This window comes from Aquarana catesbeiana, linkage group LG05, assembly GCF_042186555.1.
Source record: "Aquarana catesbeiana isolate 2022-GZ linkage group LG05, ASM4218655v1, whole genome shotgun sequence".
NCBI lineage: Eukaryota > Metazoa > Chordata > Amphibia > Anura > Ranidae > Aquarana > Aquarana catesbeiana.
In genome coordinates this window covers 23,909,202-23,936,563 of record NC_133328.1, presented here as the reverse complement: position 1 = coordinate 23,936,563, position 27,362 = coordinate 23,909,202, and the positions used below count along the sequence as shown (strand labels likewise).

The window sequence follows — 27,362 nt, the reverse complement described above, 5'->3', positions numbered from 1 at the left end:
TTATACCTTCATGCATTCTACGCATGTAGGTAAAAAACCTTCTGTATGCAGCAGCCCCCCAGCCCATCCCCCACCCCCCAATACTTAGCTGAACCAGGTCGCGATCCAGCGATGTGCACAAGAGCCTCGGCTCTCTGGGGACTCTCCCTCCTCATTGGCTAAAACAGCCGCAGGAACTTTTGGCTCCCGCTGCTGTCAATCACAGCCAGTAAGCCACTGAGAAGAGAAAGGGGGTGGGGCCGAGCTACGGCTCTGTGTCTGTGTCAGGAGCACCTGCAAGGGACCCAAGAAGAGGAGGACTGGGGATGCTCTGTTCAAAACCACTGCACAAAGTAGATAAGTATAACATGTTTGTTATAAAAAAAACAACTTGCCTTTAATATCACTTTAACCACTTGCCGACCGCCGCACTTCGACTTACGTCGGCAGAATGGCACGGGCAGGCAAAAGGGCGTACCTGTACGTCCCTTTGAACTTGCCGCCTAGCAGGTGCACGAGCGCCCGCCGTGCGCCGCGGTAGTGTGCCTGCTGCGCGCCGCTGTAGCGTGCCCGTTGGTTCCACAAACTCGATGTTCGCCGGCGGCCCACGATTGCGGCGAGGAGAGGCAAAACGGGGAGATCTAAACAAGGCATTTCCCTGTTCTGCCTGGCAACATGACAGAGATCACTGCTCCCTGTCATCGGGAGACGTGATCTCTGTCATGTTGTAGTGAGCCCAATTCCCCTCCAATAAGATCACATCCAGGGAACACAGTTAACCCCTTGAATGCCCCCCCCAGTGTTTATCCCCTTCCCTGCCAGTGACATTTATACAGTAATCAGTGGCTATTTGTAGCTCTGATCGCTGTATAAATGTCATTGGTCCCAAAACAGTGTCAAAAGTGTCCAATATGTCCGCCATAATGTCGCAGTCCCGATAAAAATTGCAGATCGCCGCCATTACTAGTAAAAAAAAAAAATTATAATAAAAATGCCATAAGTCTATGCCCAATTTTGTAGACCCGAACTTTTGCGCAAGCCAATCAATATACACTTATTGCGTTTTGTTTTTTTTACTAAAAATATGTAGAAAAATACATATCGTATCATAGCCTAAACTGAGGAAGAAATTTGTTTTTTTATATATTTTTTGGGGGAAATTTATTATAGCAAAAACCATCAACCATCAAATACCACCAAAAGAAAGCTCTATTTGTGGGAACAAAAGGATGTCAATTTTGTTTGGGTGTAACGTCGCACGACCGCGCAGTTGTCAGTTAAAGCGACGCAGTGCCGAATCGCAAAAAATGCTCTGGTCAGGAAGGGGGTAAACCCTTCCGGGGCCGAAGCTTAAAGTAATTACCATACTTCAAGTGTAAAAATTTGACTGTATCAATTTTTAATACCTACATGACAGCATCTCTAAATGTAAAGTATAGTAGAAGATAACAGGCCAAATTTTAACATTCCAACCACATCTATGGGCGTGTTCTAACTGCCTATGCTAATGTGGTTACCGATGCATTTCACAACACAGGCAAAATGCGTGAACCATCCATTGTTTTCTATGGGGCCAATTCCCACTTCTATGCTAGGGTAAAAAATAGACATGTGCAATTCGTTTAGTTCAGAATTTCGACAAATTTGGTAATTTGGAAATATCTGAATTAACGAAAACCATTTAACAATTTTTTCCGAATGTTCGTAAATTTGAATATTCGAAAATTCGTAAATTTGAATAGTCGAAAATTTGTAAATTCGAAAACTCGGAAATTCTAAATTAGAAAATCCAAAAATCTGAAGTACTAATAATAAATTAACTATTACTAACTATTAAATTATAGGTATTGGGCCTTCCAATCAAATTTGGCTAAACATAACAAATTCATAATTTATCCGAAGTTTCAAATTATCCGTAATAACAAATGCTGCATCTAAACAAATGGAACGTAACGAATTTATAAAAATAATAAATAACAATAATAATAATAAAAACTTTGTATTATTATTATTATTTATTATTAATTAGTTCCGTTCCATTTCTTTAGATGTGCCATTCGTTATTTCGGATAATCCGCAACTTTGGATAAATTCGTATTCATTACGTTCACTAACAACCAAATTTGAAAGGACATTCCAATACCTATAATTTAATTGTTCGTTATTATTAGTTAGTAAGTTAGTTAGTTAGTTATTCTTTTGAATTTTCAAGTCTTCTTTCTTATTTTCTGATTTTCAAATTTTTTTAATTTAGGAATTTTCAAATTTTTTAATTTAGGAATTTCCAAATTGGGATCATAATGAATGAATTTTCAAGTTTTCTGTCTTATTTTTAAATTTCTTTAATTTATGAATTTTAAAAATTTTTTAATTTATGAATTTACGAATTGCGATCATAATGAATGAATTTTCAAGTATTCTTTCTTATTTTCTGATTTTCAAATTTTTTAATTTATGATTTTTCAAACTTTTTAATTTATGAATTTACGAATTGCGATCATAATGAATGAATTTTCAAGTTTTCTTTCTTATTTTCAAATTTTTTTAATTTACGAATTTTCAAACTTTTTAATTTATGAATTTACGAATTGCAATCATAATGAATGAAATTTCAAGTTTTCTTTCTTATTTTCTGATTTTCAAATTTTTTAATTTACGAATTTTTAAATTTATGAATTTACGAATTGCGATCATAATGAATGAATTTTCAAGTTTTCTTTCTTATTTTCTGATTTTCAATTTTTTTTTAATTTACGAATGTTCAAACTTTTTAATTTATGAATTTACGAATTGCGATCATAATGAATGAATTTTCAAGTTTTCTTTCTTATTTTCAAATTTTTTAATTTACGAATTTTCAAATCTTTTAATTTATGAATTTACGAATTGCGATCACAATGAATGACCCAAAAAGCGAAAAAAAAAAAAAAAATGAAACGAAAACTAAAATTTTTTTTTCGGCAGTGCACGTCTAGTAAAAAAAAAGTCCCTACATGCTTCAATTTGGTGCATTAATATTATTATTCAGGATTTATATAGTGCCAACAGTTTGCGCAGAGCTTTACAATCTAACGGGAGAAAGTACAATTACAATACAATAAAATACAAAAGGGTTAAGAGGGCCCTGCTCATAAGAGCTTACACTCTAATTGGGTGGGGTAAGTGGTACAATATACTGTATCATTGCATTAAAGGTAACAAAGAAGGATCATGCAACGACACATGCTAGAAGGCATGGCGACACATGTTATGTACATTAAAATGAGATTGAGCCCTTTCGTTATTTTCTACATAAAATGTCTAGAAATAACACCCACACACTTTTACTAATTAAAACAGTGAAGCACCAACAGATATATTCAGCTGCTATTTTTGCAGTCCTAAAAACACCAGACAACATAAAATTAGAAAATCTTGATTTGAATTTCAATCTTAAATTCTTAGCAGGAAATTATACATTTAAAATAGTTTCCATCTTAAATTATCCCATTTTTCCCGGTTAAAGATACAACCTTTTTTTTTTTTTTTTTTTTTAAGAAAAAAAAATCTATCCATTCAAATTTGTAAAAAATGACTAATAAAGCTATTAAAATATATTTTAAATCAGTTTTATTAAAAATAGGTGCCGGACAAAAATTCAGATAATTTAGCAATTCACTTAATATTAAGCTATTCATCTATATTCATATAATTATACATCACTTTTAAATTAGAGAGTTTTCTGGTTCGATAAAAAAAAAAACATATCTGTTAAAAAATAATTATGCTTATCTAAATAAACACAAGATATAAATGAGCTCTAACGATTAAAAAAAAAAAAAAGAAAAAACACTGCTCCTTGATATAAAAAATATTATCTATAATAATAATTACAGTTGTCACACATAAGCAATACATTCACTGAAAATGTACTCTCTTGCATAATGTGATTCTGAAACTAATTAAAATTGATTCAAATTTTCACGGCTCACCCTCTCCCATTGTAAATGTATATTATGAAAGTATTGACGCTCTTAAATTTTTCATATTTCATCAAATTTACCTATTTATTTCAATATCAATAACCAGGGCACTATCTATTGCAGAGAAGGATAAACTAAAGTTAACATGACAAAGATGAAGTGCTTATCTACTTGTAGCCGATGTCCCCGTGGACCCAGGTAATTAATGAGACTCATCCTAAGGTTATACATGATCTATTGCTTCCTCTAATTAGAAGTAATAATCATGATCATTATTCTGGTTTGCTAGAGTGAAATAAGATGAATGTGCTTAAGTATGATTAATAATAATAGAAAAGAATAAATTCAGATTATTGCAGCCTAAGATTCAGTATTTAAGCCATGAAGATGTTGTTTCACATTTTCATTTTACAGGGAGAAAATGAATTAACTCGTGTGTGGTGGACCGATTGATGAGGAATTCTCCCGACACGAGTAATAATAATCGTTAAATGTATATTTTTTGATTTTAATGGTTAATTTAGCCAGGTGTGTTTTTTTGATGACAATTTACGTCAAGTCAATTTACTGTTAGATCTAAAAAGGACATCTTGTATCTTTTGCTAGGAAGAGTTATGACGTTTTATATAACTTTGCTTGGCGACGTATTGCTCTGTGTACCTTGCCAAAATTGCCAAAAAGTGACACCGCCGCTATGCCGCAAGTTTTTCGTCTACGTATCCCAGACTTGTTTTTTTTTTTTAACCACTTGCCTGCTGGGCACTTTTACCCCCTTCCTGCCCAGGCCAATTTTCAGCTTTCAACGCTCTCACACATTGAATGACAATTTGCGCAGTCATTCAGCACTGTACCCATATGACAATTTGGGTTTAGGATTTTGTGTCATGTCTTTTCCGCAAAACGTTTGTACATCATAATGCATCTATTTGTATTTGTTTATTCTTTATTTATTATGTGTCTGTATGTTTATATATAATAACCTTTATACATTTTTACATAATTTTTGGTATGGTAGTGCCTTCAAAGTCCCACCCCTAGGGGGTTTCTTTATTTCCAGATCAATGCCCATCAGTTCAGCCTCACCAGTGCCCATCAGCTCAGCCTCACCAGTGCCCATCAATGCAGCCTCACCAGTGCCTATCAATGCAGCCTGATCAGTGCCCATCAATGCAGCCTGATCAGTGCCCATCAATGCAGCCTGATCAGTGCCCATCAATGCAGCCTCACATGTGTCCATTAATGCAGCCTGATCAGTGCCCATCAATGCAGCCTCACCAGTGTCCATCAATGCAGCCTCACCAGTGCCCATCAGTGCAGCCTGATCAGTACTCATGAGTTCAGTCTGATCAGTGCCCATCAATGCAGCCTCACCTGTGTCCACCAATGCAGCCTGATTAGTGCCCATCAATGTAGCCTCACCAGTGCCCATCAATGCAGCCTCACCAGTGCCCATCAATGCAGCCTGATCAGTACTCACGAGTTCAGACTGATCAGTGCCCATCAATGCAGCCTCACCTGTGTCCATCAATGCAGCCTGATTAGTGCCCATCAATGTAGCCTCACCAGTGTCCATCAATGCAGCCTCACCAGTGTCCATGAATGCAGCCTGATCAGTGCCCATCAATGCAGCCTCACCAGTGTCCATCAATGCAGCCTGATTAGTGCCCATCAATGTAGCCTCACCAGTGTCCATCAATGCAGCCTCACCAGTATCCAATTTTTACCATTATTTTCACACAAACAGAGCTTTATTTTGGTGGTATTTATTCACAAACAAGTAAAAGGATTGAGCCGGCGACTCTGTAGTCCATATAACGATTTTAATGGTTGGTTACATGAAGTGACTAGCAAAACAGCTGACGCGTTTCGGCAACAGCCTTAGACCCTTTTTGTTAAATACATTAATAAAGAAAACTTTTTCATAGTCTGTTGTAAAATTTGTCATAAAATTTTGCAAACGGGTAATTTTCCTCCTTCATTGATGTGCACTGATAAGACTGCACTGATGGGCACTAATTGGTTGTACTGATGTGCACTGGTGAGGTGGCACTTATAGGCACTGATAGGCTGCTCTGATGGGCACTGGGCGCGCGCCCGCTACCCGCCGATGACGGAGTGACGTACAGGTACGTGGTTTTGCGTACCCGTTCTACTTTGCCGACGTATATCGGCATGAGCCGGTTGGCAAGTGGTTAATAAATCCAAATTAAATTAACAAACATGAGCACCAGATGGTCATCTTAAGAAGAATTTAACCCCTTCACGCCAACGTCACACAAATATGCGGCCCCACTGGACTGGGCTTTTTGCTGTGGGGCTGCATGCGTATCTCCCTTTGTGCCGTATTGTGTGCTCCCAGCACAGAGACCGGGAACTCACCATAAGCCCTGGGCCCGGTACTAACGATCGGGACCTGAAACTCCCAATTCCGGGTCACCTGATCGCTGTGATTGGCTCTCACAGTGATCAGTCACTGTAAAGCCCACCCCCGTGTTTTCTTTCTCTGTGAATGGAGGTGAGGGATACAGTGTATCTTGTGTGTAAAAAAATAAAAATAATAAATTAAATAAAAATAAAATACAAAAAATGCCTAAATCAAAGTTTGATCTAGGTCAGTGCCGGGGTTTGTGTCAAGGTCAGGGTCAAAGGTCAAGCTCAGGGTCAGTATAATTTTTGGGGGGCAGAATTGTTTTGTTTTTTTTAATTAGTATCAGTGTCAGTTAGTGGCAGTGTATTTTAGGTTGAATTAAAAAAAAAAAAAAAAAAACAGCAAAATGCACACTATTGTTTTTGGCTGCAGTACGGGTACAAACAACAAATACAATACACATATATGGTACAGCTGCAATCGTTAGGAGCAGAAGAATTTATTTTGGATTGTTCTTTGGTGTTCGGTTATGGTAGTACCAAGAAATATACAGGTAAATTCAGGGCCAGACTGGGAATAAAAAACAGCCCTGGAAATAATTTCCCACCAGCCTCATAGCATTATTATACCAGCCCAACATCATAACATCATTATTCTCTTGTTCATAAAAGGGAAAACCATGCATTTTAAAGCACATTTAAAGAGTGTATTATATTCACCAGTGCCCATCAGCACAGCCTCATCAGAGCCCATCAATGCAGCCTCACCAGTGCCCATCAGCTCAGCCTGATCAGTACACATCAATGCACCCTCACCAGTGACCATCAATGTAACCTCACCAGTGTCCATCAGTCCCCATCAGCTCAGCCTCACCAGTGCCCATCAATGCAGCCTCACCAGTGCCCATCTATGGAGCCTCACCAGTGCCCATCTATGCAGCCTCACCAGTGCCCATCAATGCGGCCTCACCAGTGCCCATCAGTGCAGCCTCACCAGTGTCTATCAACGCATCCCGATCAATGCCCATCGTTGGGTTTAGGATTATGTATCATGTCTTTTCCGCCAAACGTTTGTACATCATAATGCATCTATTTGTATTTGTTTATTCTTTATTTATTATGTGTCTGTATGTTTATATATAATAACCTTTATACATTTTTACATAATTTTTGGTATGGTAGTGCCTTCAAAGTCCCACCCCTAGGGGGTTTCTCTATTTCCAGAACAATGCCCATCAGTTCAGCCTCACCAGTGCCCATCAGTTCAGCCTCACCAGTGCCCATCAGCTCAGCCTCACCAGTGCCCATCAATGCAGCCTCACCAGTGCCCATCTATGCAGCCTGATCATTGTCCATCAATGCAACCTCACCAGTGCCCACCAGTGCAGCCTCACCAGTGCCCATCAATGCAGCCTCACCAATGCCCATCAATGCAGCCTGATCAGTGCATCCTCACCAGTGCCCATCAATGCAGCCTGATCAGTGCCCGTCAAAGCAGCATCACCAGTGCCCATCAATGTCGCCTGATCAGTGCCCATCAATGCAGCCTGATCAGTGCCCATCAATGCAGCCTGATCAGTGCCCATCAATGCAGCCTTACATGTGTCCATCAATGCAGCCTGATCAGTGCCCATCAATGCAGCCTCACCAGTGTCCATCAATACAGCCTCACCAGTGCCGATCAATGCAGCCTGATCAGTACCCATGAATTCAGTCTGATCAGTACTCATGAATTCAGTCTGATCAGTACTCATGAATTCAGTCTGATCAGTGCCCATCAATGCAGCCTCACCTGTGTCCATCAATGCAGCCTGATTAGTGCCCATCAATGTAGCCTCACCAGTGTCCATCAATGCAGCCTCACAAGTGCCTATCAAAGCAGCCTCACCAGTGCCCATCAAAGCAGCCTGATCAGTGCCCATCAATGCAGCCTCACAAGTGCCTATCAATGCAGCCTCACAAGTGCTCATCAATGCAGCCTCACAAGCGCCCATCAATGCAGCCTCACCAGTGCCCATCAATGCAGTCTGATCACTGCCCATTAATGCAGCCTCACCTGTGTCCATCAATGCAGCCTGATCAGTGCCCATCAATGCAGCCTGATCAGTGTCCATCAATGTAGCCTCACCAGTGTCCATAAAAGCAGCCTCACCAGTGCCCATCAGTGCAGCCTGACCAGTGCCCATCAATGTAGCCTCAATAGTTTCCATCAATGCAGCCTCACCAGTGTCCATCAATGCAGCCTCACAAGTGCCCATCAATGCAGCCTCAACAGTGCCCATCAATGCAGCCTAATCAGTGCCCATCAATGCAGCCTCACAAGTGCCCATCAATGCAACCTCACATGTGCTCATTAATGCAGCCTCACAAATGCCAATTAATGCAGCCTCACCAGTGCCCATCAATGTAGTCTGGTCAGTGCCCATCAATGCAGCCTCACCTGTGTCCATGAATGCAGCCTGATCAGTGCCCATCAATGCAGCCTGATCAGTGCCCATCAATGTAGCCTCACCAGTGTCCATAAAAGCAGCCTCGCCAGTGCCCATCAATACAGCCTCACCAGTGCCCATCAATGCAGCCTCACCAGTGCCCATCTATGCAGCCTGATCATTGTCCATCAATGCAACCTCACCAGTGCCCACCAGTGCAGCCTCACCAGTGCCCATCAATGCAGCCTCACCAATGCCCATCAATGCAGCCTGATCAGTGCATCCTCACCAGTGCCCATCAATGCAGCCTGATCAGTGCCCGTCAATGCAGCATCACCAGTGCCCATCAATGTCGCCTGATCAGTGCCCATCAATGCAGCCTGATCAGTGCCCATCAATGCAGCCTGATCAGTGCCCATCAATGCAGCCTTACATGTGTCCATCAATGCAGCCTGATCAGTGCCCATCAATGCAGCCTCACCAGTGTCCATCAATACAGCCTCACCAGTGCCGATCAATGCAGCCTGATCAGTACCCATGAATTCAGTCTGATCAGTACTCATGAATTCAGTCTGATCAGTACTCATGAATTCAGTCTGATCAGTGCCCATCAATGCAGCCTCACCTGTGTCCATCAATGCAGCCTGATTAGTGCCCATCAATGTAGCCTCACCAGTGTCCATCAATGCAGCCTCACCAGTGTCCATCAATGCAGCCTCACAAGTGCCCATCAAAGCAGCCTCACCAGTGCCCATCAAAGCAGCCTGATCAGTGCCCATCAATGCAGCCTCACAAGTGCCTATCAATGCAGCCTCACAAGTGCTCATCAATGCAGCCTCACAAGCGCCCATCAATGCAGCCTCACCAGTGCCCATCAATGTAGTCTGATCAGTGCCCATTAATGCAGCCTCACCTGTGTCCATCAATGCAGCCTGATCAGTGCCCATCAATGCAGCCTGATCAGTGTCCATCAATGTAGCCTCACCAGTGTCCATAAAAGCAGCCTGATCAGTGTCCATCAGTGCAGCCTGACCAGTGCCTATCAATGTAGCCTCACCAGTTTCCATCAATGCAGCCTCACCAGTGTCCATCAATGCAGCCTCACAAGTGCCCATCAATGCAGCCTCAACAGTGCCCATCAATGCAGCCTGATCAGTGCCCATCAATGCAGCCTCACAAGTGCCCATCAATGCAGCCTCACATGTGCTCATCAATGCAGCCTCACAAATGCCAATTAATGCAGCCTCACCAGTGCCCATCAATGTAGTCTGATCAGTGCCCATCAATGCAGCCTCACCTGTGTCCATGAATGCAGCCTGATCAGTGCCCATGAATGCAGCCTGATCAGTGCCCATCAATGTAGCCTCACCAGTGTCCATAAAAGCAGCCTCGCCAGTGCCCATCAATACAGCCTTACCAGTGCCCATCAATGCAGCCTTACCAGTGCCCATCAATGCAACCTGACCAGTGCAGCCTCACCAGTGCCCATCTATGCAGCCTGACCAGTGCAGCCTCACCAGTGCCCATCTATGCAGCCTGACCAGTGCAACCTCACCAATGACCATCTATGCAGTCTGACCAATGCAGCCTCACCATTGCCCATCTATGGAGCCTGAACAGTGCAGCCTCACCAGTGCCCATCTATGCAGCCTGACCAGTGCATCCTCACCAGTGTGAATCTATGCAGCCTGACCAGTGCAACCTCACCAGTGCCCATCTATGCAGCCTGACCAGTGCAGCCTCACCAGTGTGTATCTATGCAGCCTGGCCAGAGCCCATCAGTCAGAGAAAAAAATCCAGCACCTTAACTCTTTTGCCTTTCTCCCTTTGCATGTCACTTCGCACTGGCCGCAGGCAAGAGTTTAGTGGGCGTCGCCACGCTGGATCAAAATAGGATTCCAGCGGGCGTTCTCCCAATCCCCCTAGGCATATCACTCCGAAGCCGCAGGAACCCGTTCAGTGGGCAGCATTTTTAATCGGAACAGGAGCATTGCATCGCGGCTGCCGCCGCCGCTTCTTTTTGGATGGCAGCGGCAAGCGCCTAGCCCAAAGCGGCCCCAGGGCACCGAGGGCAGCCGGCCTACTGGGAAATTTCCTTCTATCCCAATAGGCCAGTCCGGCCCTGGGTAAATAAAAAAGTTTTTTTTAACTATTTTGAGACAGTTTTGCTTTGATAATAAGATCAGGAGATATTTATTACCATTTACCACCAAATGAAATCCCAATTTGTCCTGAAAAAAACGCGGTATAATCCACCTGGATTAACAAAGTAGTTGTGATGTTATGTACAGTTTTACTAACACATGTCAAAATCACAAAATTGGGGTTAGGCATTTAGATTTGTTTTACCCTTAGGCGCGAAGAGGTTAAAGAGCATCCACTGCATTTCAGGGGGCTGACAATCCCCCTTCATCAGGGCTGAAGCAAGATACATCAATAATCAAGATAATTATAGGGAATGCAAATACTGATTATGATTTTCCAAGATTTATGATTAAAATTAAGATTGGGATTTGCATTCCCCATAATTATCATGACTATTGATGTATCTTGTTTGAGGCTTGATGAAGGGGGATCATCAGCCCCCAAAACACCTTTTTTTTTGTTACATTGTTACCTTAAATAAATGAATATGGTCTCTTAAAACTACCCTCTGGTGCTCTTTTTGTTTATTTTGTTTGGATGTTTCTGTGCAAGGAACAGTAACAGCTGAAGCTTATAGGTCTGATGGTGATGAGACCTTATGGCCGGGTTCACACTCCGACAAACGACAAACGCTCCGACATTGGGAGCTTATGTCGCATGACGTGTGAAAATCAATGTTTCCCTATGGGAGCCGTCTTAACTACTCTCTGCACTACTTTGGTCTGACTTTAATCTTACTTCAGCCCATTGAATATCACTGAAGTCGGATCAAAGTCGGATCGCTATCCTAACTGATCCAACTTTGGCATGCGACTTGTGCTCTGATGATCTTGAAGGGGAGCTCCACGCCAATTTTTTTTAAAAAAGCAGCATGGGTTCCCCCTCCAAGAGCACACCAAGCCCTTCGGTCTGGTATGGATTCTAAGGGGAACCCCCACTCTGAAAAAACGGCATGAGGTCCCCCCAAAATCCATACCAGACCCTCATCCGAGCACACAGCCCGGCAGGTCAGGAAAGGCGGTGGGGATGAGTGAGGGGCACCCCCTTCCTGAACCGTACCCCGCCGCATAACCTCAACTGGGGGGGTGGGTGCTAGGTTGCCATGTTGATGAGGACAAGGGCCTCTTCTCGAAAACCCTGGCCGTTGGTTGCCGGGGTCTGCGGGCGGCGAGCTTATCGGAATCTGGAGATCCCCTTTAACAAGGGGGCCCTCAGATCCCAGCCCCCCCGCCCTATGTGAATGAGTATCCCTTTTTCTGATCTGCCGGGCTGCGTGCTAAGGGTTTGGTATGGATAAGGGTAAAATCAGTACTAGACCGAAGAGCCTGGTATGCCCTTGGAGGGGGAACCCATGCCGTTTTTTTTTAATTTGGCTGGAGCTCCTCCTAAAGATTCATACCAGTCACAGTGCCTGGTATTGTCGGAGATCAAAGTCGGATCCTTGTTCATTGAAGTCGGACGGATGTCGAACTTCATGTCACAGGACAAAGTTGGATCCAAAGTGGTACTATTGTCGTGTCATACCAGTGTGAACCCGGCCTTAATGATCACTATGATTATCTGTCATGGACATTACATGATCAGGAACAGTAGTATAGACCAACAGTTGTCAGTGGAACATAGATTAACCCCCTTAATGCTATCAGCATATTTCATACATAGCGGGGGAGGGGGGGCAGGATTTACACGCACTTCTGGCTGCTACAGCAGGTGGAAGTTCATGTAAATCTGATAGGCAGGCTGTTGGCTTTCAGATGGAAGTAGCTGTACCACTCCGCTCCACTTTACTGCTTCCACCGTATGTGTTTCCCTCCTCCCAGCATGTTTCACAGGCTCCGCTATCCCACCTGTGAGCCCAGGACCTACATGGTGGGTGTTGCCGGGTAAAGGGGAGGGAGAGCGGTGATTGTGTGCTTGCTGATCTCTCCAAGCTAATAAGAACCTGGAGACAAGAAGTAAAGATTTTGTCACTTCTGTTTTCTGGTATTACTTTCCCCAACCACTGTGGTTATAAAACTGCTATCACAAGGGGGGGGGGGGGGTATTGGATTTATTGCTATGTGATAGCAGTTAAGTGAGATGAAAAAAGTGCAAAAAAAATTAAGGTACAGCCAAGCACTTACACCCCCCCCCAAGAAAAAAAAATGTTGAGCCCCCTTGCCCCCACGTACATGCACATACGTATGTTATTGAACACATGGGGGCTCCTATGTGCACAAACATTGATTGAAATACACATGTACAGTACACTGCAAAATTATTGCATTAAATGCATCTTTGTATGACAATTGCACTGCACATATTAGGTATCACCGTGCACACCAGAGTGTGAGCATTATTTCTAGGTCTATTATTCATGGTTAACAATTAACTGATGACCTGTAGGGGCTTTTAAATACTTCACCTATGGAAAATTTTGGGTAGTAAAGTTCATCGTCATAGTTTCACTAGTGCACCATTTTACAGGGGCAGCCTGTCCATTAGGGCGCACCCCCCATCCGTCCGTCCATCACCGCCTCCCCTATCCATGTGTCCAGCCTCTTTCAGGGCACCGGCACATGGATTCCAATGGGGTGGGGTGTGTTTTTTTGAAGCACCAATTAGAGCCAGAGGCTTCAATATAGGGTGGGCTCAGGTTACAGAGAGTGCACTCTGAGCCCACCCCCACCCAGGTGTGTTACAACAGCAAATCAATATTCACTGTTGTAACACTGATCCTCCTCCTGGCCAATCAGGAAGTGGGTTTTGACACCAGTCACCCAATTGGCTGAAAGGCGATCCTATTGGATGCCTAGCAAGAGGAGGGAGGAGCCGTGATGCGGAGAGGACACAGGAGCTTGTAACCCGCTGCCCATAGGAGCCCGCAACCCGCCACCCGTAGGAGCCCGCAACTCAGCCGCTGCCAGCCGCCTGTAGGAGCCTGCCCGCCTGCAACTGATGGGGTAAGTGCCGGGGTGAGGGGGTGCCGACGACCAACCAACTGACCAACGGGGGGGTTGTTTGCCGCCCCCCCGAAAAAAAAACAGCCACCACTGACATGTTGGGTATCTATTTACTTGGGCCAACCTAATCTTTTGCATTGTACTGAAAAAAAATAGTAATATATTGATTGCATTTGTGTGCACTAAAAGTAATGTTAGTGTATATTTTACTGAAAATTTGTACTTGATAAGCTGTTACACCAATATGAAGTGACATAAAAATTGTAACAACCACAATTTATTCTCCAGGGTATCTGATTGTAGAAAATATATCCTCCTTGGGGGTTTTAACTAATCTTTAGGCCTAAAATCATATTTTAAAGGTCTGTGTGTGGCAGTGAAAGGGTAGATGCTCTCTCTGCATGGGAAGCCATGTCGAAGAATGTTAAAGAATTAGGGTGTCAAGGTGTGGGACGAACTCCAGACAGCAGTGCTGTTATAGCCCACATAGAGACATGAAATGAAAGCTGCAGATCTTTTTTTTTTCAGGAATCCCAAACTCCTTAAAGGGGTTGTAAACCCTCGTGTTTTTTTACCTTAATGCAGTAACTGATCCCCCCCAGCCCCCCCCACCCCCCCCCTGTTTTACTTACCTGAGCCCCGTATTTTCCTCGGCAGAGAAACGCTCTGTCCCTCTCTCCACAGGGTCCCGGCTCTTGATTGGATAGATTGATAGCAGCCATTGGCTCCCGCTACTGTCAATCAAATCCAATGACGTGGGTGCTGTGGGGGGTGGGGGCGAGACTCGGGAGCGCGCCCGCAAGGTAACCCCCCCAGGAGAGCGCTTCTCCTAGGGGCTTATCTGATGTGGGGAGGAGCCGCGAAAGCTGCCGGGGGACCCCAGAAGTTGAGGATCAGGGCCACTCTGTGCAAATGAGCTGCACAGTGGAGGTAAGTATGATATGTTTGTTATTTTAAATGTTAAAAAAAGAGCCTTTACAATCACTTTAACCACTTGCCGACCAGCCGCCATCATTATACAGCGGCAGGTCGGCTCGCTCCCGCGAATCGCCGTAGCTGTAAGGCGGTCCCTTCAATAGCTACAGTGGAAGCGCCCGCACGCCAGAGGCACGGCAGGGGAGCCAGCCACCCGCGATTGCTCCACAGAGAGCCAGAACCGGGATCTGTCAATGTAAACAGACAGACCCCATTCTGTCAGGAAAGTAGAGAGAGATCTGCTGTTCCTAGTGATCAGGAGCAGCGATTTTGCTGTACTCCCAGTCAGTCCCCTCTCTCCACAGTTAGAAACACCTCCCAGGGAACACATTTAACCTCTTGATCGGCCCCTAGTGTTACCCCCTTCCCTGCCAGTGACATTTATACAGTAATCAGTGCATTTTTATAGCACTGATCGCTGTATAAATGTCACTGGTCCAAAAAAGTGCCCGATCTATCCGCTGCAATGTCGCAATCCCACTAAAAATCACAGATCACCGCCATTACTAGTAAAAAAAAATGTATAATAAAAATGCCATAAATCTATCCCCTATTTTGTAGATGCTATAACTTTTGCGCAAACCAATCAATACGGATCTTCCTGTACATCCTCCCCCCTGCCCGGGCCAATACGATCGCTTTTCCTCTCGGCCAATCGCGCTCCTCCCACTTCCTGATTGGCCAGGAGGAGAAGCAGGAACACAATAGTGAATTGATATTCGCTATTGTCACACAACTGTGCTCTGCACCCTGAGCCCACCCTCTTTTGAAGCCAATTAGAACCTCAGACTGTAATCATATGCTTAAAAAAAAAAAAAACCCATTGGAATCCATGCGTCTGGCGCCCTGCATGTAGATTAGGGGCTGGGCGCATAGATTAGGGGGGCCCTAGTATGGAGCCGCTACTGGTGCAATAGGAATATTATATGAGCTCTATGAACCCTTAAAACGTGTTGTGTTCCTACATTTAAATCCTTCATTGACAGTAGTTTTTTTTCAGGATATCATTTTTTCAGTGGCTCTTAAAATATAGGTAGAAAGAGACAAGTTGATAGAAATGGTTCAGCCACAAATTTTTTGGTATTATTACATCAATACAGCGCAAGCCTCTCATCATCCTAGTGCCAACCTGATTAAAAGACAATGAGCGTCTGGATATCAGTTTTAAACCCGCTGTAAAATTCTGACAAGGCATTAATTGCAATAAATCTTTGTACTTGCGCTAGTTAGCAGCACGCCATTGCCAAATAATGACCGAGGAGATGTTGCCAAACCATCACATTTTACAGCCTCGTAATTAGAGTCTTACACTTGAGACAGAGCACTGAGTTTTATTATAATGTCTCAATTATTTGTTATAACAACCCATATGTCAGCCGTCAGCCAAAATATCTTTTCCCTGCTCATTGGATAAGCATCTAATATTTTTTTTTTTCCAATTTCTTCTTCTCATTGGCCAGACTCTAGGGATTTATAGTTAATGAAAGGTCTTACTGAAAGGTGGGATAGTGAACCAAAATATAGACAATAACACATCTTCAGAATATTTTTTTTTTTTTACTTCTTTTACAAAGGAGAAGCAGCTCCTAGACATGACACTTTGGGAGTTATTTACTAAAGGAAAATCCACTTTGCACTGAAAGTGCACTTAGAAGTGAAGTCACTGTAGATCCGAGGGGGACATGCAAGGAAAATAAAAAACAGCATTTTAGCTTGCACATGATTGAATAAAATCAGCAGAGCTTCCCCTCATTTCAGATCTACCCCTTAGATTTAGAGCGACTGCACTTCCAAGTGCACTTTCAGTGCAAAGCGAATTTGCCTTTTGCAAATAACCCCCTATGGGGTTGATTTACTCAAAGGCAAATAGACTTTGCAAGTGCAGCTGCTCCAGAGCTTAGTAAATGAGCAGAAGCTCTGATGATTTCCATCATCATGTGCAAGCAAAAAATGTGTTTTTTTTTTAATTTTCCTTGCACGTGATTGGGTATTCTTTGCAAAGTGAAGCCTTACCTCATTTACTAAGCTCTGGTGCAATTGCGCTTGCAGAGTTCAACTGCACTTTGCAAAGTGTGCAGTCTATTTGCCTTTAGTAAATCAAGGTTAATTTACTAAAAGGCAAATAGACTGCGCACTTTGCAAAGTGCAGTTGCTGAATTAAATTAGCATAAGCTCTGCTGACTTCCATAATTCAATCATGTGCAAGCAAAAAGCTGTTTTTTTTCCTTTGCATGTGATTGGGTATTCTTTGCAAAGTGAAGCTTCGTCTCATTTACTAAGCTCTTTGCAAAGTGCACAGTCTATTTGCCTTTAGTAATTCAACCCCATAGTGTCTTGCCCAGGAGCTGCTTCTCCTTAGTAACAGAAGTAAAAAAAAATATTCTGAAGATGTGTTAAGTAAAATCAACATGTCTATATTTAGTTTTTTAGAAAATCAACCCCTATGGCTCCCGTGCCCGCCCCTTCTATTACCATCACACTGATTGACAGCGCAAACAACAGAATAGGGAGGGAGAAGCTCTTAAAGCGGAGTTCCACCCAAAAGTGGAACTTCCACTCATTTGTCTCCTCTCCCCCTCTGGTGCCACAATTGGCACCTTTTGGGGGGGACAGGATACCTGTCTTTGACAGGTATCCTGTTCCCACTTCGGGGAGTCCGGGATGTGGCCCGTGACATCACCGCGGGGCTCCCTCCTCCTCTCCCTGTCGCCGGGTCAGTAGGAGAGAGGAGCAGGGCCTCGCACATGCGCAGTAGGGTTCCCAGCGTAAAGCCATAAGGCTACACTGCCCAGTACCCTTACCCCCAATGGCGGTGGCAGCACCCGACAGCTGATGGAAACATCAGCTGCGGTGCCGACATCACGGGACTCCAGCACAGGTAAGTGTCCTGTTGTTAAAAGCCAGCAGCTGCAGTATGTGTAGCTGCTGGCTTTTATATATTTTATTCTTTGGGGGTGGAACACCGCTTTAAAGTAAACCTGTGCCCAGGCTATGCGCAATAAAGTATTTATTTATTCCAAAGAAGCAATACATGCTCTGAAAAAAAAGCCCTCATTCACCTCTGTAGCTGTAGGCACTGTAGAGAAATTAATCTTCAAAGTTCATAACACAGACACAAAAATCACATCTTTCTCCCTGTACTTTAAATGGAAGCAGACAGGGGTGGTACCCCTGGAATGGACTGGAATGGTACCAGCTGATTGGAGAAAAGCCAATGTAGCACCAATATTTAAAAAGGGCCCAAAATACATCCCTGGGAATTACAGACCAGTTAGCCTAACATCAATAGTATGTAAACTCTTGGAGGGGATGATAAGGGACTATATACAAGTTTTTAGTAATAAGAACGGTATCATTAGCAGTAATCAGTATGGATTCATGAAGAATCGTTCTTGCCAAACCAATCTATTAACCTTCTATGAGGAGGTGAGTTGCCATCTAGATAAAGGAAGGCCCGTAGACGTGGTGTATCTGGATTTTGCAAAAGCATTTGACACAGTTCCCCATAAACGTTTACTGTACAAGATAAGGTCCATTGGCATGGACCATAGGGTGAGTACATGGATTGAAAACTGGCTACAAGGGCGAGTTCAGAGGGTGGTGATAAATGGGGAGTACTCAGAATGGTCAGGGGTGGGTAGTGGGGTTCCCCAGGGTTCTGTGCTGGGACCAATCCTATTTAATTTGTTCATAAACGACCTGGAGGATGGGATAAACAGTTCAATCTCTGTATTTGCAGACGATACTAAGCTAAGCAGGGCAATAACTTCTCCGCAGGACGTGGAAACCTTGCAAAAAGACCTGAACAAATTAATGGGGTGGGCGACTACATGGCAAATGAGGTTCAATGTAGAAAAATGTAAAATAATGCATTTGGGTGGCAAAAATATGAATGCAATCTATACACTGGGGGGAGAACCTCTGGGGGAATCTAGGATGGAAAAGGACCTGGGGGTCCTAGTAGATGATAGGCTCAGCAATGGCATGCAATGCCAAGCTGCTGCTAACAAAGCAAACAGAATATTGGCATGCATTAAAAGGGGGATCAACTCCAGAAATAAAACATTAATTCTCCCGCTCTACAAGACTCTGGTCCGGCCGCACCTAGAGTATGCGGTCCAATTCTGGGCACCAGTCCTCAGGAAGGATGTACTGGAAATGGAGCGAGTACAAAGAAGGGCAACAAAGCTAATAAAGGGTCTGGAGGATCTTAGTTATGAGGAAAGGTTGCAAGCACTGAACTTATTCTCTCTGGAGAAGAGACGCTTGAGAGGGGATATGATTTAAATTTACAAATACCGGACTGGTGACCCCACAATAGGGTTAAAACTTTTTCGCAGAAGAGAGTTTAACAAGACTCTTAAAATTAGAAGAAAAGAGGTTTAACCTTAAACTACGTAGAGGGTTCTTTACTGTAAGAGCGGCAAAATGTGGAATTCCCTTCCACAGGCGGTGGTCTCAGCGGGGAGCATTGATAGCTTCAAGAAGCTATTAGATAAGCACCTGAATGACCGCAACATACAGGGATATACAATGTAATACTGACACATAATCACACACATAAGTTGGACTTGATGGACTTGTGTCTTTTTTCAACCTCACCTACTATATGTAACTATGGGTGTAACTACAGGCCATGGGGCCCCATAGCAAAATTTGATTCCCCTCCCCCCCAACTATTATTGATCTTAACCCCTTCACGCCTAAGGCTGGCCATACACTATACGAAAAATCGACTGAACCCATTTTCGAAAAATGAACATTCGGCCGTGAACGCCATCATGTAATGACCGATATATCGTTCAGTGGACATAAATGAATGCATTTTTTGTTCATTTTTTTACATATACCTAGTGCAGACAGTTCGGACGGGAAACACATTAACCTTTCAATGATCTAGGTATTTTTTTCTTCATTTTTTTCTTTTTTTTTTTTTTATTATTATTTATTATTATTATTTATTTATTTTTTTACAAACACTTTTTTTTTCCTCTGCAAGGAAAGAGAAAGATAAATTATATCTTTCCTCTCCATTCACAGAGAGAAAAACACAGGGGCAGGTTTCACAGTGACTGATCACTGAGGTAGCCAATAATTTAAAGTGATACTAAAGCTTTGTTTTTTTTTGTTTTTTTAAATAACAAACATATCATACTTACCTCCACTGTGCAGCCCGTTTTGCACAGAGTGGCCCTGAACATCCTCTTCTGGGGTCCCTCGGCGGCTGTCGCGGCTCCTCCCCGCATAAGATAACCCCCTAGGAGAAGCGCTCTCCCGAGGGGGTTAACTTGTGGGCGTGCTCCCGAGTCATTCTTTCAGCGTCCATTGAAGTCAAATGTATGACTCGGCTCCGCCCCCCGGGTCACTGGATTTGATTGACAGCAGCGGGAGCCAATGGCTGCGCTGCTATCAATCTATCCAATCAAAGCCGGGACTCCGTGGAGAGAAGGACAGCGCGTCCCCGCCAAAGAAGATGAAGGGGCTCAGGTAAATAAAACAGGGGGGGGGCTGGGGGGCCGGTGACTGCCAGGTGTTTTTCACCTTAATGCATAGAATGCATGTAGGTGAAAAAACACGGGCCTTTACAACCCCTTTAAATATTATTAGTAGAAATCAAAATAAGATTTGGTGGTAGGGGTGGGATTCAGGTTCACTAATAATATTGGTTTGCAGAAAACCCCCTGGAATTGCAGAGTTCACAAATTGGGAACTTTTTGCTAATGTAAATACTTTGCAGGTTATCTTAGGACTTCACTGTAACGCATCAAGTGTGGTTGCCCTGCATCTCCAGCTGCTTGCCCGTGTTACCAACCCTGAAACTCTTCCAATTATTCACCTGTGTATACCGTGTTGGGATCCCTCCAGCCGCTCATCTGTGTTTCAATCCCAGACATTCCTCAAGCCACTCACCTGTGGAATCAACCCTGGGACCTCACATGGGCTACCAGACACTGTCATAAAGATGCTGTCCAGGGGCCAAGTGCAAGTAGCTGTTTGTGTACTTTACTGGATGGTTTATGGGTTTATAAAAGTAGTGATTCCTCTCTAGATTCTGTTCCTATAGATATGCATTGGTGTAGATTTACTAAAACTGGAGAGTGCAAAATCTGGTGCAGCTCTGCATAGAAACCAATCAGCTTCAGTTTCTTTTTTTTTTTTTTGTCAAAGCTTACCTGAACAAGTTTAACCGCTTCCGGACTGCCCATCGCATATATACTGCATAGCTCCCAACTGTCTCTGAATTCCAGGGACTGTCCCTGATTTGGAGCAATGTCCCGCTGTCCCTCTTCCCCCCTCATTTGTCCCTCATGTTGGTCTGATCTCTATAGTTGTATATAAAATGCACTTTTTATCTTTCAAACAGTGTTTCCCAGTGCTAAACCTTTCATCTGATTTCTAAATTGCTGCATTTGTAAATTTTAAAATCCAATATAAAGGAATAGTAGTGGTAAAAAAAAGCCCTTGTGGATTTAATGAACCTTTTTTATTGGTTAATTCTCCTTTAAGGGGGTGTGACGGGGGCGTAACCTTTGCGTGACATACGTTTGCTAGTAGGTGTCCCTCATTCCCATCTCAAAATGTTGGGAGGTATTATACTGCGGGAGGCCCGGCTGCGTAAAATTATGTACTTGTACATGATTTTGTGCACGCGATGTAAGGGGCGCGCGCGCCAGCGGAGCTCCGCTCCTGCTGTGATTGGACACAGCGGGGGCCAATCAGCAGGTCCAGCGGGCGCGATGGCTGCCACGACCTGCCAATCATTCAGCGGAGAGACAGAGCAATGTTGTGCTTATGTAAACAAGGCAAACTGCTGATCTGTCAGAGAGCAAAAGAGAGATCTTGTGTTTCAGCTAAGCTGAAACACGGATCTCTATTTTCGTCCAGGTTATCCGCCTCACCACACAGTTAGTAAGCACCTCCCAGGGACACATTTAACCCCTTGATCACCCCTGATGTTAATCTCTTCCCTGCCAGTGTCATTTATACAGTGATCAGTGCATTTTTTTAGCACTGATCACAGTATTGGTGTCACTGGTCACCAAAAAGTGTCACTTAGGTGTTGATTTACTAAAGGCAAACAGACTGTGCACCTTGCAAAGTGCAGTTGCATTCAGCAAGTGGAGTTGTTTCAGTGCTTAGTAAATGAGGTAAAGGTTCACTTTGCAAGGAATATCCAATCACATGTAAGGAAAAAAATAATAATAATGTTTGCCTGCACATGACTGGATGATGGGAGTCAGCAGAGCTCTCCCTTACTTACTAAGCTCTGGAACAACTGCACTTTGCAAAGTGAACAATCTATTTGTCTTTACTAAATCAACCCCATAGTGTCCTATTAGTCCGTCACAATGTTGCAGTCCCGCTAAAAATTGCTGATCGCCATCATTATTAGTAAAACAATAAAAAATAAATAAGAAGTCCGTAAATCTATCCCATACTTGTAGACGCTACGACTTTTGCGCAAATCAATCAATATACGCTTATTGGTATTTTTTCAAATCAAAAATATGTAGCAGAATACATATTAGCCAAAACTGATGAAGAAATTTGACTTTTTACATTTTTTTATTGGGAATGTTTTATAGCAGAAAGTAAAAAATATAGTTTTTTATTCAAAAATTGTCGCTCTTTTTTTGTTTATAGCGCAAAAAATAAAAACGCAGAGGTGATCAAATACCACCGAAAGAAAGCTCTATTTGTGGGATAAAAGGACATCAGTTTTATTTGGGTACAGTTTTGCACGACCGCGCAATAGTCAGGTAAAACAACGCAGTGCATATCACAAGTAATGGCCTGATCAGGAAGTGGAGCTGAAGTGGTTAAAGCGGAGTTCTAGATGCAGCCCTCAATCAAGATGGCTGCATCTAGAAATGATTGGAGGGTGTTTTTCAAAGTAATTTCTCAACAAAATAAAGCATGGGGACATGAATGGATGGGTGAGTTTGCTTTAAAAATTAAAAAACGAATTAAATAGTGTTTTCAGTTTGTGGTGCTCAGATACAGTTTAGTTCCACTTTACCATGGTCCTTTACTGAATGCATACTCTTTTTGCCTTTCTGACCCTATTTGCATTGCTAACCCTGGAAGTTACCCTCTGTCTGATCATTTGGTTAATCCAAAACTAAACGGCACAAGGTCTAATAGATAAAAAAAAAGTATTGCAGCATTGTTGCAGCAAGATCCCAAGAAATCTGAAAAGGCCATTTCAAACCTGAAGACCTTGTCCATCCACGGTGACCGAGTTGGCTCTCTGCATCTTCGTCCGTTCAGCTGATTTGTTCCCCTGCTGTGCACAGTTCTTCTCTCTCTTCACCGTTGACTGTCTCTCCTTTAAATAACAAAACAGGCACAGATTTGCAATGAATGTTTGTTTAGTGTCAGCAAGAAGAAAATAAATCACAGTTTGTTTTTTTTGTTTCTTTTTTTCTTTTTTACATTGTATTATATTGCATTTTCACGGCATGCAGTCTAATCCTTAAACATTCCATTTCAGATCCTGCTGACTAGAGTTGCTCCTTTCCCCAACCCATAATCCTGTTGCTTTGTAGCACCAAGTCTAATAGGAGGTGCTCCCAGGGACTGACGGATGTAGAGAGTATTTTAACCAGTTCCTGACTGCCCCATTGAACATTTACTACTACAGGGTGGCCGATGTGCGCAGAGCCACACATATATATATATATATATATATATATATATATATATATATATATATATATATATATATATACAGGGGGTCCCCTAGTTACAAACATCCGACTTACAAACGACTCCTACTTACAAATGGAGGCAGACAACAGGAAGTGAGAGGAAATCTACCCGTAGGAAGGGAAATTCTCTCCTGTAAGAGCTATTTTGGGGAAAAGGTACCTCCACTGATGCTTTATCACCAAGGCTTGTTTCCACAACAACCCAAAATTTTCAAAATCCAATTGTCATTGGGACAGAAAGTGAGGTGAAATCTTCTGAACAGGGGCACAGACAGCAAAACAAATGTCACAGGGGTGTTAACCCTTCCCTATGCTATCCAAAAAGCTTAAAAATAGTTTTTTTGGCTGGAGCTACACTTAAAAAATGTACCTGTTCCGACTTACAAACAGATTCGACTTAAGAACAAACCTATAGTCCCTAACTTGTTTGTAACCCGGGGACCCCCTGTATATATATATATATATATATATATATATATATATATACAGTTGTGCTCATAAGTTTACATACCCTGGCAGAATTTATGATTTCTTGGCCATTTTTCAGAGAATATGAATGATAACACAAAAACTTTTCTTTCACTCATGGTTCGTTTTTTTTTTTTTTTAAAGACATCCTTTTTTTTTTTCCTTTTTTTTATTGCATTTAAGTGTAAATGTGAGATGTGAGGTCTTTTTGTCCCTCAGACCTCACATTAAAGAGGTCCTGTCATGCTTTTTTTCTATTATGAGGGATGTTTACATTTCTTGTAATAGGAATAAAAGTAACCCTTTTTTTTTTTTTAAAGGAACTAAAAAATAAATGCCAAATTAAAAAAAAAAAAAATTGAAAGCGCCCTGTCCAGCTGAGCTCGCGCGCAGAGCGAGCGCATAAGTAAGTCGTGCCTGCATATGAAAACGGTGTGCAAACCACACATGTGAGGTATCAATGCAAGCGAGAGCAATAATCCTAGCACTAAACATCGCCAATGAAGATTTTTAAGTGCCAAAGTTGGTCGCCGTTCCACGAGCGGGCGCAATTTTGAAGCATGACATGTTGGGTATTAATTTACTCGGCGTAAGATTATCTTTCACCGTATAAAAAAAAATTGTGCTAACTTTACTATTGTCTTATTTTTTAATTAAAAAAAAGGTGTATTTTTCCTAAAAATATTGCGCTTGTAAGACCGCTGAGCAAATGCAGTGTGACAAAAAGTATTGCAGCAACCGCCGTATTATTCTCTAGGGTGTCTGAAAAATAAAATATACTGTTTGGGGGTTCTAAATTTTCTAGCAAAAAAAAATGATTTTAACTTGTAAACAACGAATCTCAAAAAGAGGCTCGGTCCTTAAGTAGATAACTGAAACTAAATAGATGGGCAAATATAAAACTTTAATAATAATTTAAAAGTAAGTCTTCAGATTTTGCTTAAGTCCCTTTGTGATTGGTTTCCTAAGGGTCAAATTATTGTTTGCATGGATAAATTCAAAATATTCACATCACAACAATAAATGTCACATTTTAGACGTAAAATGCAATGAGTAGACATGGCGCTGCTCTTCTTGAAAACAATTGTTTTATATACGATGGAAGATTTTTTTGCAGTGGTGAATTTCACTGTAATGCTATACCCAGTTCCTTTGTTAGTGTGTAAAATGTCAAAATTGACAAAATATATAGAAAATAATGTCCGAAAACAAATATATAGACCATACAGTATACAGCAATCCGAATATGTGTTGAATAATAATAGGTGTATTTGAAACCAAATGTGTGGGTGTTTAAGTGCCTGGCAATGGTTTGCCACAAAGTTCTTCGTGAATGTAGGATCCTATTCTGAGCAAGATATTAATACAACACATGCTATTCAATGCTACTTACTGCACCTAAAAACCGTACTCTTATATGCATAACATATATAAATCCACAAAGTGCTAATAGTGCTTATAAGAGTGATAGTGTTTGCATCAGGTGTATAAATCATTTGATGCACAATACCGTGTTGCTTATTAAAACCACAATCTTATAGTGCATATTATGTATAAATTAATAAAGTGCAATTAGTGCTTGTTAAGTGATAATATCAAGTGACTAGTGCTAAAATGTAAAGTGACTTGTGTGCTTAACAATCAGTATTATTGGAAAAGAAAGTCTCTTTATGTTTGTTAAAAAGTCTTTTTGGATGGTTCCGAGAGGTATTGAAAAATTGTAAGGGGAATTTCTTGTCCAGGTGCTGGTTTGGTGGTTGTGCCTCAACAGCGTGCTCTAATTATGTTTGCACTCACCAGATCCCCTTCCCCCTGCAGGGGTACGATCGGTCACAGTGTGTACCCCTGTGCAGCAATTCTGGGTGTTCCCGGTCTGTGCTTTGCAATGTTGTTTGTCAATATACATAAAAGAGAGGAGGAATGCCCATAGTGTAAAACCGTATATACAAAACTTTATTAAGACTGATACAGTATCGTACTCACATTTACACAGTAGGCTTTGAGCATAAAAAAGAGAGAGAGAGTTCCATCCTGAATGGCCTTTGTTCATCTAGCCTGAGGTGACGCAAGACGTACGTAAGTCCTGCCCTACGCGTTTTGTCATCAGAAGTCTACTGGGGCGTCCATCTTGCTACACCTCATATGTTTATATAGTATACCGTGTGTTTGGTGCGGTTGCGCACTGGTGTTAACGGCGGCCATTTTAGTGTGGGTATTTAGAGACCGGAGTCCGAATCACTCGTAATAGAGGAAATTAATGATCGTTTCGCGTCTTATCAGTTTTTTTCCCCTTACCCAGAGATTTGGACGACATCCGGGTTGATGACCCCACCCGGTGTGGTATTTATGTCTTCAAGAGAAGTTTTGATGCCTGTGCACGCATCAAACACACTGTCACTACAGTACAGACACAAAGGATATGTAGATTACACTTCTAAAATGTGAAATATATGTAACATTAAAAAATATCACGATGGCTTATGTATAAATAAAGATGAAATAAAGTCTCCTATGCATCATACACAGTGGTGAAATATGTGATATTTAACATGAAAAAAAGAAAAAATGAAAAAAATGAGAAAAAAATTCTTTTTTCTTATGATGGTAAAATGAAAGTAAAATAGAAAAATTAGAAGAAAATATAAGAAAAAATTATATAAATGAGAAAATAAGAAAAAAAAGAAAAATATATATATATATAAATGAAAATAAAAATAAAAATAAATAAAAATAAACCCTGGTATTCTGGTAATTTTTCCAGGGCTATGATAGTGTGTTGTAAGTCTATAATGGTAAATGATAAATCTAAAATGTTGTTAATTGTGTTAGTGTTAAGATATGTGACAAAGGAGTGAAAAAAAAGAAGTGAAAAAGGGGAGATTTGAAATAAAGATATAGGTTTGGCATAGGATCATTACTAACCAATATTCAAAAAATGTGGAAATTAATAAGAAATAAACATGCCCAAAAATCCCCCCATAAATGTTTTCTCCAAAATGTCATATATATATATATATATATATATATATATATATATATATATATATATATAAAATACATTTTAATAACATAACAATTTCTATATCTTTTACCTTACACTTTTTAGTTATAACATATAGCAGATCTACCTTTCACCATTTGGTCTTAGATCTGGCACCATTTTGCATTATACTTGATAGTAATTTAATTTATGGCACCCCCTATATAACATCATTTTCCTCAGTGAACTACTTTTGAATTTTTATTCATGCCACAAAATACCCCTCAATTAACCATTTATTTAAAATCTCCCCTTTTTCACTTCATTTTTCACTCCTTTGTCACATATCTTAACACTAACACAATTAACAACATTTTAGATTTATCATTTACCATTATAGACTT

At 41.8% G+C, this 27,362-nt stretch overlaps 1 protein-coding gene across 1 annotated transcript in view; it reads right to left on the bottom strand.

Moving 5' to 3' along the window:
* Positions 1-27,362, bottom strand: part of DGKB (diacylglycerol kinase beta) — an 804,956-nt gene that overhangs the window by 410,380 nt on the left and 367,214 nt on the right. The window contains exon 15 of the mRNA XM_073629524.1: positions 23,012-23,128. Coding sequence (XP_073485625.1) covers positions 23,012-23,128 — 117 coding nt within the window. The remainder of the gene's footprint in view (positions 1-23,011; positions 23,129-27,362) is intronic.